General features: G+C 35.4%; 1 protein-coding gene across 2 annotated transcripts in view; it reads left to right on the top strand.

Annotated features, from left to right (window-relative positions):
• NCKAP1 (NCK associated protein 1) overlaps positions 1–13,068 on the top strand; it is a 63,750-nt gene that overhangs the window by 20,882 nt on the left and 29,800 nt on the right. The window contains exons 3-14 of one of the 2 annotated variants that reach the window (XM_082312809.1): positions 2,925–3,011; positions 3,208–3,264; positions 4,253–4,395; positions 4,484–4,574; positions 6,766–6,903; positions 7,656–7,704; positions 8,177–8,333; positions 8,942–8,998; positions 9,517–9,613; positions 9,838–9,944; positions 11,083–11,215; positions 12,653–12,734. In XM_082312809.1, coding sequence (XP_082168935.1) covers positions 2,925–3,011; positions 3,208–3,264; positions 4,253–4,395; positions 4,484–4,574; positions 6,766–6,903; positions 7,656–7,704; positions 8,177–8,333; positions 8,942–8,998; positions 9,517–9,613; positions 9,838–9,944; positions 11,083–11,215; positions 12,653–12,734 — 1,198 coding nt within the window. Of the gene's footprint in view, positions 1–2,918; positions 3,012–3,207; positions 3,265–4,252; positions 4,396–4,483; positions 4,575–6,765; positions 6,904–7,655; positions 7,705–8,176; positions 8,334–8,941; positions 8,999–9,516; positions 9,614–9,837; positions 9,945–11,082; positions 11,216–12,652; positions 12,735–13,068 lie in introns of both variants that reach the window. The other variant, XM_082312808.1, reaches the window with a different exon arrangement.

Below are 13,068 nucleotides of genomic sequence, written 5' to 3'. Positions count from 1 at the left end.
CCTATTTTAAAACTTTCGTTGAATATTGGAAACAGAAATGTTTGCTGATAAACGGAAATGCAGGCTAAGGAAAAAAGCCTCAAACCAAATATATAGCACCAGCTATTTCTTAACAGCTGTTAGGAAATTAGTAATGGAAAGTTTTGTTGCAGTGGGTGTGGAAAGAGCTACACCCACATTCCTGAGTGATAAAAATGCAAATAAACATCCAAGACCCTACATGCTCTAAGCTGTACTTTTAAACATCACTGGTCAGGCTGTGCTGTATGAATTGAACTGTTTGCATCATGCTGATTTAACAGTGATTACAGTTGACATGTTGATTTACTTTGATACTAATATTTTTTTAAAGAGTTTTCTTACACCCTCAATGCTCAAGAGTTCAAAGAATGATCACCTTAACTCTGTATGAAAGTTTTAGCATCATTTAAGTATCAGTATTTCTGGGAACACAGGCAACTAGTTAACAGTGCACAGCAGTGATTCCTCAGTTCTTGGTTGAGTGTAATGAATACCCCCCTGTATTCTCTTGTTTAATGTACAGCTTCACAGAATTTCTGAAAAAAAGACTATTTATTTTGCAGGCATAGTTCCCAGCACTGTCTCTGTATTTGCCATATCTCCCCACTTCATGGATTGTGGCCCAAATGTGTTGTGGCTTTGAAACTGTCACGTCCTCAGTTGCTATTTGTTATACCAAACATAGGTGTTGTGTACAACAACCTATAATCTTGATAGTCTCCCTTAGCATTGCGCCTCGTTTAGTGTGAGATAGGATTGCAGTAGGAAAAAGTTGTTAAAGTGTATGTGCAGTCGTAATGCAAGTTTTGGTTTCGTCGTCTTTCTGCGCTAGAATTATTCTTACTTCTGAACGATACCATATGGTCTGTTTCTGAAAAATCATGAAACATCTCCTCAAATTCATCCAATTCACGCTTGTGTTAGTTGCACAGAAGCGAATCCTATTTCTGCTTGGTGTTTTAAAAACAAATCACTTGCAATAAATAGATTAAATGACAGGGGCAGGATGAAGATTAAAACCAAGCATCTTAAGTGACGAATGTTCATCGTAACAACTGTTGACAGATGAAGCAGCCCTGAAAGTACAAAGCGCTCTTTCCTCTGGGGAGGTGCTGAGTAGAGACGCAAGTTGGCCTGGAGGTTTGCTGGAGCTGTGCAGACCTGCAGGGGCTCCAGGCTTTGCGTATGATGATGCTGGATGCTTCGTTCTCTGAGCACGAGGCAGTTAAAGTTTAAGGTACACACTGTGAAAGGTAGCAGCAAATTCATACTGAGGATCAAAAATGCAATTCATAGGACGTACATTTGAAAACAGGTTTTGTACAGCAGCAGTTTAAATGGAAATAACCTAGTGCATGAGAGGTTACAGAATAAGTATATGTACTTGCACCCATTTTTCATTTAAGTCCCAGCTAATGACTGTGTGAAAGAAACTCAAATATTATGTAGGGCAGGCATTCAAAGTTGGACCTTCAAAGTTAAATCCTCTGCTCTGGTTTAAAAGTAGGCAGGAGTATTCTATAATGTAGCCATTCCAGTTTGCTCGTAACTCTGTATATGCCTGTCTTCCTTGGCTACAATGGAAGCCTTATGGCTCAAGGCTTCTAAAAATCATAATCACTTCTAAAAGTCATAATAGCTTCTAAAAATTCAGAGGAAAGAAGCAAAAATTATCTTACATATGATATAGTGGTCCAGGTAGTCTGTATTTTTTAATTTAGAGGAATTTTAGTGCTTTACATAAAACTGAGAATACAGAGCACAGCTTTATGAAGAGAGGGAGATGAAGAAGCGCATTCAGTTCTAACCTCTCATGACAATAAGCTAACTAATTTGAAACAATTTATTTAATCTTTCTTATAATTGATTGCTCTTGCTGAGAAGAAAATCCTATTTAACTTTGTCAGTCTTTAATTTAAAATCTTGCAGCTTTTTGGAGGGCACTTTTTCATATTGAGTATTATGACTGCTTTAACTCATTTCAATTCATACATCAGGAAGGAGACTTAATTAGTAGCTGGATATTGCAAGTTAAATAATTAGATTCTTGCAGTGCTGTGAGACTGTAATACATAGATAAACAGTATGGCAGTTCAGTAACAGCTGCTTTTTTTGTGTGTGTTCTTAATTGTAATTAAGTGATCTGTCTGGTTCCTCCAGAAAATTTTGAAAAATACGGAAATTAAATGATATTTCATTGTCTGTTTAAAAGAAAAATCCATGTGAACTATTTTATGCCTTTGTATTCACATTTGCCTCTTCCATTTTATCCACCAGTGTCTAATGCTAGTGTTTTGCTTCTTTTTTGTTTCTTTATTTTGTTGCTTTTGTTTGAATGTATTATTGTGTTTATATGGAACTGGTCAAAGAACCGTTACTGTATTTTATGTTTGTATCTACATTTTATTTTGCATGCTTAACGTGGCTTTGCCTGGATATTCTTTTTGGTAAGTTCAGAATTTAAAAGCATAATGTTTTTCTGTAGTAAAGTTTGTAACCTGCCACCTTCTTTTCTCCCACTTCAAGTAACGTCATTGGTTTTTTTTGGTCATACTGATTTGTGCTCACGTACTGTTCTGCTTTTGCTAATTATACATATGATAACACTGTTTTCCTAACTACCCATTTTCATCTCTAGCTGAGCTAAACAATATGACTTTGGTACTAATGTGTACTAATTTGACTTTTATCTTCAAAGTATAGTCGGCAGCTGTTAAAATGATCTGTTCTGAGAACTCTTGTGTGTATTTGAGACACACAGAACCTCAGTCTTAGAAAACCATGTTAAGGCTTCTTTGCATAGCCTGGTGGTTACTCTGCACTTCACAGGTATTATTTTTCAGCAGTCTTCTCAAGTTCTTCTAAGAACAGTGTGCATGTTTATGTTTCTCTTTTAGCAACAGCTTGCTCAGCTCCAGAAAGAAAAATCGGAGATTCTGAAAAACCTGGCGTTATACTACTTCACTTTTGTTGATGTTATGGAATTTAAGGTAAGGTATTGCAAATATGTCAGTTGTTCTGTCACATCAGGTTTCTGTCTTTCTTTTTATGAAATGACACTATATAATGAAATAGCTGGACTTGTAGCTCTGTTCTTTAAAAAAAAAATCAGTCTCCATCACTAAGCATCGTAAAGTGATTTACTGAGGTTTTTTTTAAACTAAAGTTATTCCTTTGTTTTTCAAGGACCATGTTTGTGAGCTGTTGAACACTATTGATGCTTGCCAAGTCTTCTTTGATATTGTAAGTTTCTGGGTTTAAACTTTAAAATGCCACTTAAAAATGTTTTTAATCAGAGTCCTCTGTGGAGAATTAGAAGGACATGTTTATGTTAGTCCAAGGAACATGACATCTCTGGTTATAAATGCAAGAGAAATAAAAGTACTGTAATCTTCAGATCTCTAACTTTTATAAGACCATTTTAAACATGGACAGCAGTAACAGGATTGTCTGTTACCAGGCGTACAAATCTTTCTGTAATTTTTCCTTTATTGTATCTGCAAGTTTATTCTGTCATCTACATGCTTAAGCCATGTAGGCTTACAAAACGGGAATGTAACTGCTGTCCACCTAAGAGATCTGTGAGAAGGTCACTTCTGGTGTTGGCTAAACCAAGTATAACAGCAGCTAAAGGTGTTACATTAAAACAAACAAACAAACAAACAAACAAAAAAATCCCCAAACCACCAAACACCAAAAAAACCCCTAATAAAACCTCAAACACCTTTTCTTTTTGGTGTCGGCTTTCTTTCCTCATGTTCATAATGTCACCTTGCTAGTTTTAGTCATTATTCTAAATTTTGGCTGACTTAGTTTCATACTATGAAAGAGGAGCAGGTATATATCCTATGGAATGATCTTACCAGGCCAGTGGAATATGCGCTAGTTTTTTTACATTACACAGTCTTATTAAAATATAATTCACAGGCCAAGGCACTTGCTGACTGCTTAGTAACATCCAAGAAAAGTTTTCCGATCTGTCAGCTAACCTATGACACTTGAGCCCAGAAAGATTTATTTGCATGCTTGCTTTCATGAATACAAACAGTTCTGGGGATCTGAGTGAATAAATTAAGATCATACAAAGTCTGTATGCAACCAGAACAAAAACTTTGATCAAGACAGTCCATTGTATCTAAAAAATGCTGAAAATTGGTGGAAAGGTAAGGAAAATGTTTTATACTTGTTTCTGAACGTTTTAGAGTGATGATTTACTGTGTTTTATCTCTAGACTGTAAACTTCGATTTAACAAAGAACTACCTAGATTTGATTATAACCTACACAACTCTAATGATATTGCTGTCTCGAATTGAAGAAAGGAAGGCTATCATTGGATTGTATAACTATGCCCATGAAATGACACATGGAGCAAGGTAAAAATCTGTTGTGTAGGAAGTGTGTTTAATAATACTACTACTAATATTAACTACACCTGAGTGAATTGTTTGTTGTTGCTTTTAGTGACAGAGAATATCCACGCCTTGGCCAGATGATTGTGGATTATGAAAATCCTTTAAAGAAAATGATGGAGGAATTTGTACCTCACAGTAAAGTATGTAACTACTTTTCACAGGAACACAGTAACCTTAATTGAGAGAAGCAGAGATAAAAAAGTAAATATGCGGGAGTTCGTTTTGTCAAAAGCCATTAGGTATAAATTTTACAGGAGAGTTTACTTATAGTGGATGTCTGGGGCTGGGGATTGATATCCTATTAAATAACAGCCTATAGAAATACAGGAATGCTAAGACCCATTGGTAAGGTTCCATTTTATTCACTAAGGATTTGAAATTGATTAAAAATCAGTAGTGGATCATCTGATAATAGCTACATCTGTGTTTTGGTTTGTAGCTTGAAATTAAGGAGATTCCTAATGTTTCTACGAAAGCATTTCTTTCTTCGTTTACCATCCTAGATTAATGTGTTTTTCTGTTTTGAAACCTGAGGGTTTTTGCTTTGGATTGCCCTTAAACTGGGGATGCTGGAGATCACCACTGCCTCTTTAATAATATCCCCTATGCTCAAAAGCTGACGTTGTGTACCCTGCTCGGTTGACTTCACTAAGTTAAATTAACCCAATTCCTTTAGCCTTTTCTGTACAAATGTTTTTAAGCTTTTTATTCTTACACAGCTGGTTGTGCTGCAATTCTGTGATGATTTATCTAGGCTGTATGTTCATATCAGAATACCTTGGAAAAACGACAGAAGCCTCCCCAAAGTCAATGTATATCCTGTTTATCACTTCCTGTTTGTCCACTAAGCTTGGTCCTCTGTCAAAGGAAACTAGATTTGTTTGATCGGTACTGACAGACTGTAATTTATAAAGTGGTTATTTTCTAGGTGTTTGCAGATTGGTTGCCTAACAACCTATTTTGGAATCTTTGGGAGGAGTTTAAGTTAAATACTAAGTTATTGCCTGAAGTTTTTAAGGTTTGCGGTCCATCCTCCCCCGCCCCCAGTTTTGAAGTCTAGGTACAAGATGTGTTTTCCTTCTCTAGTCCTCTTGAGATTTTTCTTAATTTCCTTAAACTTTTGAAGATAGTCACTAGAAGCTCAGAGGGTTTTTCACCTACTTCTCTAAGTGCTTTGAAGTGAAATGGTTTTGAATACTTCTCATTTGTCTAAATAAGCCGTAATCTTATTTTTGTTATACTTTCTTCTGCATGATTCCTGTCTTGTTAAGACTTACTTAGCTAAGGATCTCGTTTGCAATTAATCTTCTCTTGTATACATTTTAGCAAAGATGCTTCACTTTTCACTATTATTTTTATTTATGCTTTCGTATTTAATAATGGACCAATCCTTTCCTTTGAAATGTTTTGTAAAACTATTTTTCAGTCTGATTTTTGCTCTTCTGCTTATTCTGTGCTAGAGGTATAAATTGGGGTCAGTGATCCCCTCAGGCACCATGCTATAGAAACAAATCCTTAGGTTACACTCTCATGGAAACTGCACACTGAAGTTATCCTTCCATCATCTCACTACTTTGCAGTAAACCTGACAGTTGTTTAGTCCTTTAAATTAGCTTCAGCAGATGACTTTTTTGTTTTGTTTTGTTTTTGTTTGTGTGAGTGACCTTCTTTGCTGCCATAATGCTTAGACCTGGCTCCCTGAGGACTCATACAAGCACCAGTATTGGTGCAAAAAACCAGGGAGAAGGTGTGGGACAGCACGTACTTGGATAAGCTTAATCTGCTATGCAGATGCTCTTGTAGACAGTATCTGCTCAAAATAATTATAATTTGCTAGCAAAGAGGGAAGGACCTACTAAATGAAGTGTCAGAGAAGGGAATAACACAATAATTGGGATGCTTGAATAAATAATGAGCAACTTTCAGTTATACATGACAGATTTGTTGTCCCCTATTGATTTTTTTTTCATGTCCTCTAATTCTGAACTCAGAGTTCTATAACTCTTAATTAAAAAATAATAAAAAAAAAAATCAAAACCTTCTGCTTCTCTTCATCCCTCCCTTAGCCTGGAATAGTCTTTTATATGTGAAATAAACTAGATGCAATGGGTTTTAACCTCAAGTTTAATTTCAGAACTAGTTCAATAAAATGTTTTGAGTATTGTTAGTAATAATGCTGAGAAAGCAGCACTACTGATAAAGTAGTGTCTCTTGTGCTTGGAGCATAGCAGTGTCAATACACAGTTCACAACACGAAGTAAAGAACTTGGATATTTATTCAAGACTGAGCCTTGAGGACATATTCAAACTAATCATTGCTCTCCTTTTTAGTCCCTTTCAGATGCTCTGATTTCACTCCAGATGGTCTATCCTCGAAGAAATCTCTCAGCTGACCAGTGGAGAAACGCACAACTACTGAGCCTCATCAGTGCCCCCAGTACAATGCTTAATCCTGCACAATCTGACACAGTATGGCCTTTTAATTTGCATTATATGATAAAGTTAAGCAAGGTTTCCCATAAAATAATGTAGAGATGTTTTGTTTTCTATTTGATTACCTTCACGTGGCTTTTAATAAGAGATGTAAATAGGTTAGTTGGGAGAGCTGAATACTTTAGTATGGGAGAGAAGTTTTCTCACATTAATTAAAGCTTCTGTTGGTTACCTCATGCCTTCATTTCCAGTATTTGATAGTCAAAAGATGAAAGGAAGCAATGTTAACTTCTGCAGTGTAGACGGAAGGAATCCTGTGTACTGTCTCAGATGTTTGTGGGGCAACAGACTGAGAATCAGACCTGATACTTCCTTTAAAATTTTTACCCTTTGCTTTTGCTCCCTCAGTTGTGATATGAGTGGTCATCTTTCTGAAAAAATTCAAGCGTTAACAGCTGTCAGGTTGTGATTAACATACATCAAAAGCCTTTAGTTCTTTGATATTCTTAAATACAATGTTTGTGGAAGCTAAACATTTGTCAAAAATTGTTCACTGTTTTGTTCAAGGTATTGAACAAAATATATGGAGGGTATGGAAGCTCATTTAATGTTCAAACCCTCAGTTTCTAGAGGGATGAAACAATGCCCTGTTAGTAATTAGAAGCGTCTTACATGATTCATTAGCATTTAAGGCTTTATTTGTACCTTTTTTCCTAAAAAGTACTTCTTATGAAATATATTGTCTTTTTATATAATCAGTTTGGTACAAATTCCTGTTTTTTCAACAGATGCCATGTGAATACCTCTCTCTGGATGCAATGGAAAAATGGATCATTTGTGAGTAAAATCTTCTGAAACAGCTCATGGTTGTATAAAAAAAATAGTTATCATTTAAAAGACTACTTGCTTTTCTGTACTGTAGAAAAGCTGTTGTATTCAAATAAGATTCTAAAGAACTTGACTAACTCTCATTTGTATGTATCATACTTTTGCATACAGTGAAGTTAGAATTCAGCATATGCCGGAATGGAGTTGTGTCAGTTTATTCCAGACTGACTAAAAATGAAGGGTTTAGTAATTCTGATGAAAGTAGCTGAGTAGTGTCAGGATTAAGGAATTCATGTTACAAAAATATTACAAAAATACTTCCACTAGAACAGTGTGGGGTATTTTTTCATGTATAAAACGATATTATCCATGAAACAGTTTATCGATGAACTATTTAAGAGAAAATGCGTAATAATCTTACTGTTCTCTTACTGTCTTTGTGCTTCTGTTTTGTGACACACATCAATATAAACTTTTGAAGTTGGATTTATTTTGTGCCATGGAATCCTAAATAGTGATGCTACAGCTTTGAACCTTTGGAAACTTGCACTTCAAAGCAGCTCTTGCTTGGCTCTCTTTCGAGATGAAGTATTCCATATTCACAAAGCTGCAGAAGACTTGTTTGTAAACATACGAGGGTAAGTTTTTTTTGTGCTCTTTTTCTCCTTTTAGAACCTCTCTTAAAAAAGCACCATTTCTTGAAGAACTGTTTTGAAAATGTTACTTCTACTTCATGTAAGTTTTGCTTGAGGATAGTCAATACACAAACATTTTTGCTTAGTATCTTGACTGTTTCTTTAATGCATAACTTCCAGGAGCCTGATTTCGTAACCATCATGCCTTTTTTTATCTCCGTTCTGAAAAAGTCTGGTGAATCAGTCTCTAAAATGGCAAAAGTTAAAATTAATGATCTCGCCCACAAATCTTAACCTAGTGAAGAGTAATGATGTCATGAATGCAGAGTTTGGTTGAAAAATTGCAGCTGTCTGCCACTGCTTTTGCAATATATCATATGAAAACGCAGACAAAAACAAAGTTGAAATCTCTACCAGCAAACACCAGGAGCACTGCAGTGGAGATTATTTTTGGTTTGGGTATCCAGTTTTAGCATTTAGCTCTGATCAGGGAATTAAGTCTTCTGTGAGCTTTTTGCTGTATCCTGCTTGCTATGGCTCCTCTCAAGTACGACTCAGCTCCTGCTAAGTTGTGCTACTTATTACTGTATTGCATTGTTTTTTACTTGCAGCTACAACAAGCGTATTAATGACATCAGAGAGTGCAAGGAAGCTGCAGTTTCACATGCGTAAGTGTCCTGCAAAGTTTTCCTGACAGATTTTAGTGTTGGTTTTCTTAACAAAGTTATAAAGAATGTATAAACAGGATTCGCTGAATTCTGAATTAGCTGTGCACATTCAAATGCGATCATGTACTGATTGTTCTTCTAAATCTGGGTTGGCTTAATGCCATTATCAATTTAACATCCCAAGTTTTTTTCAAATTTACAGGATGGAAGCATTTAGTTTACTCTCCAGTTTCTTTTTGTCTAATTACTTAATGTGAATGCAAATTAAATATAAATGTTTTAGTGGAGTCAAATGCAGATCACAGAGCAGGGGCAGAGAAATTGGGTTTTAAATTTAACTGTACTTCAGGAATATATAGCATTGGTGATGGGGATGCCAATTTTAATTGAACCACATTTTTCAAGATACTGAAGTTGGTATATATGAGCTGCCTACGCTTGGACTTAAGTGTTTGGAAAAATCAAATGTTCTGTGGTTAGCACAGTGGATGATGTTTCAGTTTGTTCTTTTGATGCAGTGGTTCAATGCACAGAGAGAGACGCAAGTTTTTACGTTCTGCACTCAAAGAACTGGCTACTGTCCTGTCTGATCAGCCAGGCCTGTTGGGTCCCAAGGTAATTACAGTTCTTATGTTTTGCATTTATTCAATCTTACTTTTTGTTTCTCAGTGATAGTAAGACATTTAGTTTGTTCGGGGGGGAAAAAGCCCACACTTTGAGAGAAAACCTACTTAGGTTTTAAGATTCTTTGGTTTTAGAGACCAGTTGCCTCTTAGTGTGCACAAGGTGTCCAACTGTTGTGCATATCTATAAGCTTGTGAACAACTTTTCTTTTTCAGGCACTTTTTGTATTTATGGCATTATCCTTTGCTCGTGATGAAATTATTTGGCTTCTTCGTCATGCAGATAATATGCCAAAGAAGAGCGCAGATGATTTCATAGATAAGTATGTTAACAATTTTTAGTGTGATACCTTAAATATTTATGAGAATTTCACAGATGAAATGCATTTGAAGGCAAGGGAATCTTGGGAAAGGATAGCTATATGGAAGAGTTGGGACTGTTCAGGAAATCTTTACCTGGGAATCCCAGGATCTGAAGCACATTGGTGAAAGTTTGTTTTCTCTGGAAAATGTATTTATAAAAAAAAATTTTATAAAAACTTCAGGCATTTTTTTTTCCTTTGAGAAAGCAAAACAAAAAAAAAGCTTTATCAATGTGTTTTCAGTGTTACTGATTTGTATTGAAGAAATCGGGGGGGGGGGGGGGGGGAACTGTCAAAAAGCTTGATTTGTTGATTTGTAGAATGTCTCCTGTATTGTAGCAACACTGTCTTTGAAATCAGAGAAGATTTATTTATATGATACAGCATTAGTGTCATCATAAACGGAAGGGAAAAATGAGAAATGGGTTTAAGATATTTATGAATATGGATAGGCAGAAGGGCACTAGTTGTCTTTGAGTTGTTCTCAAGATTATTGAACACAAGATTGAACTGAAAGTGTGTGCATTGACTGCAGGAGTTTAAACAACGAGTGGCAATCACAAGGCTAGATATAATCTACAGCTGCAGTAGGAAAACCTTGGGTTTTCTTCACTGGGCTAGGTGCTAGGGATGGAGGTCCCACAGCCTCTCTGAAACAACCTGTGCAAGAATTTAACCATCCTCATGGTTTTAAAAACAAACAAACAAACCAAAACCAACCCAACAGAAAAGCAGTTATTAAAATTGTATTTTTCAGATTTAACCACTTTTTGAGAATTTTTTTTTTTCAAATTGAGCATTATAGAAGGGCTTCTTCAAAAAAATAAGTATATAGTTACACAAACCGTTGAGGATTAGGATGAGGGCATCCTCCTGCTAATTTATCTCCTGTTGAGTGGATTTTACCTTGCAGAGAAAATTACCTATGTAAACTCATTTTCCAATGTGAACAAATATTTTCATATAGAAATTGCCTATTAATAGTTTTAAGAGCAAGGTATAGGAGGAAATCCCCTTGAGAAGCATTCCACTGATAGAAATTGGTTTTAATATTGTGGGTGTTTCATATTTGTAAGCTTTTCCTTGTCTTCTTGCCCAGACACATAGCTGAGCTAATATTCTACATGGAGGAGCTCAGAGCACATGTGCGAAAATATGGACCTGTGATGCAGAGATACTATGTACAGTATCTCTCCGGCTTTGATGCAGTGGTCTTAAATGAGCTTGTTCAGGTATGGCAAGGCTGTGGTTTTGGGTTCTCAAATGCAAACTTTAAAAAGTGCTTTTTGTCCAAAATTACTTTATGAAATGCATCCTGGTTTATGGATTTTGATGAACATCATGGAATAAGGCAAATTAACTTGCTGTTTTAGTTCTGGGACTTAGAGCTGTACTTTTGGTTACTATATGAATACTTAAATGTTACTAAACAATGTTATGTTTAGAGACAATGAAATGGATACTGCCAGTGAAAGAGCATTGCAGAAATTATTTTTCTTATTTAGGCTGACAAAGAAATGATAGACTTTCTGAACTGTTTTGATTTTATTCCCTAGTGACCACTAGATGGAGCCCAAATTTTGTACTAGTTAACTACTCAAACTGGACAAGTTTGTATTGCAAGCTTTTTTGTTTTCAAAAATTAATTTCACACTTCAAGCATTACATCAATTACCCGAAGGTGAAACTGACATTCTTTACTGTTTATTTAAATGAACTATTTGAACAGTTTAAATATCAGTTCATTTCACTGTTGTGATAACTCTATATACTTATATGTTAACAGATTTGTTAGTGTGACAGAGTGAAATATTTTTGAGATTTGTCATCGATTCCTGGGAGATGATTTCCTAGATTTAGCGAATGACTTCTAAATGCTGTACAAGTGGCACAAATGTTCTGTGTTCAGATAGGATAATCCTTAGGATCAAACTGAAATGAGGGAAAAAAAAAATTGGCTTGAATTTCAGTTGTAATTAATTCATAACAGGTATCAAGCACAAGACTAGACAAATGATTGAGTGATAATTTGAATTTTTTCAGCCTTGAGGTTAAAATGCATGTCAGTCATAGCTAGAATTATGAGAAACTTGTGTATTGGATTATTTAATAGAAACATGATCTTATCACTTGCTGAAACTGCTTTTTCATGAATGGTTGCATTTTGTAAAATTTGAAAACTTGATAGCCCATCTTTCAGGTGGCATAAATCAGTCAAATCAATGTTAGTAAAAAAAGTGTTGAGAGAGGGTTTTGTGGGAAGCAAAATGATGCTGATGTGGGCTCCATTTGGCCAAATTTTCTATGCAGACAGATGAGGTGCCTGTAGAGATCAGAAAAATGTTCAATGCCTGTTACATAACAGGAAAATGTTTGATGTCCATTTTGTAAATGACTACAGCCTGAAAATGCGTGGGCACATTTACTGACAGACTTTTCCATTTTGAGCAGATGTTGGTTTGGAAGCAGGCTTTTCTAGGTATCTGTCATCAACGAATGAATTAAAAAGTGAAAGTTGTTAAATAGCAGTATTTGAAATATTCCATTGATTAAGTTACCTTCTTTAAATTTTTGTACATTTCAGAGTATAGCTGTTAAATTGGGCATGACTATTGACATTGTTTCTTAAACCAAGTTTGAAATAATAATAGCAACAACATTTATTTTAGAATCTCTCAGTGTGCCCAGAGGATGAATCAATCATCATGTCCTCTTTTGTAAACACAATGACTTCACTAAGCGTGAAACAAGGTAAGTTTAAATGAACTTGGGAATATTGTAACAGAATGGTGGGTTCCTCTGGAAAGCTTCATCACTTTTTGTTTCATGCAATCAGTAGAAGCAGATAACTTGCATAAATGGAATTTGTTCCCTTGTTTCTCTTTTGTTACAGTATCTGCTTCTTGTTGTGTGTCCCTTTTTCAGGGCAGCTCTATACAGATAGAGCTTTTGAAGAATGTTATTGGGAAGTAATTCTACCTTTTAATTTAGAAAGCATATTACACATGTTTTCATCTAGATACTTTAATTCCTATTAGTGCCGCTGTGCTGAATTGCAATTCTTAGGTAAAAGCATGAGTAATTT

The sequence above is a fragment of the Platalea leucorodia genome, assembly GCF_965183815.1.
Source record: "Platalea leucorodia genome assembly, chromosome: 5".
Taxonomy (NCBI): Eukaryota; Metazoa; Chordata; class Aves; order Pelecaniformes; family Threskiornithidae; genus Platalea; species Platalea leucorodia.
The sequence above is the reverse complement of the archived record's forward strand: the minus strand, read 5'-3'. Positions and strand labels throughout refer to the sequence as shown.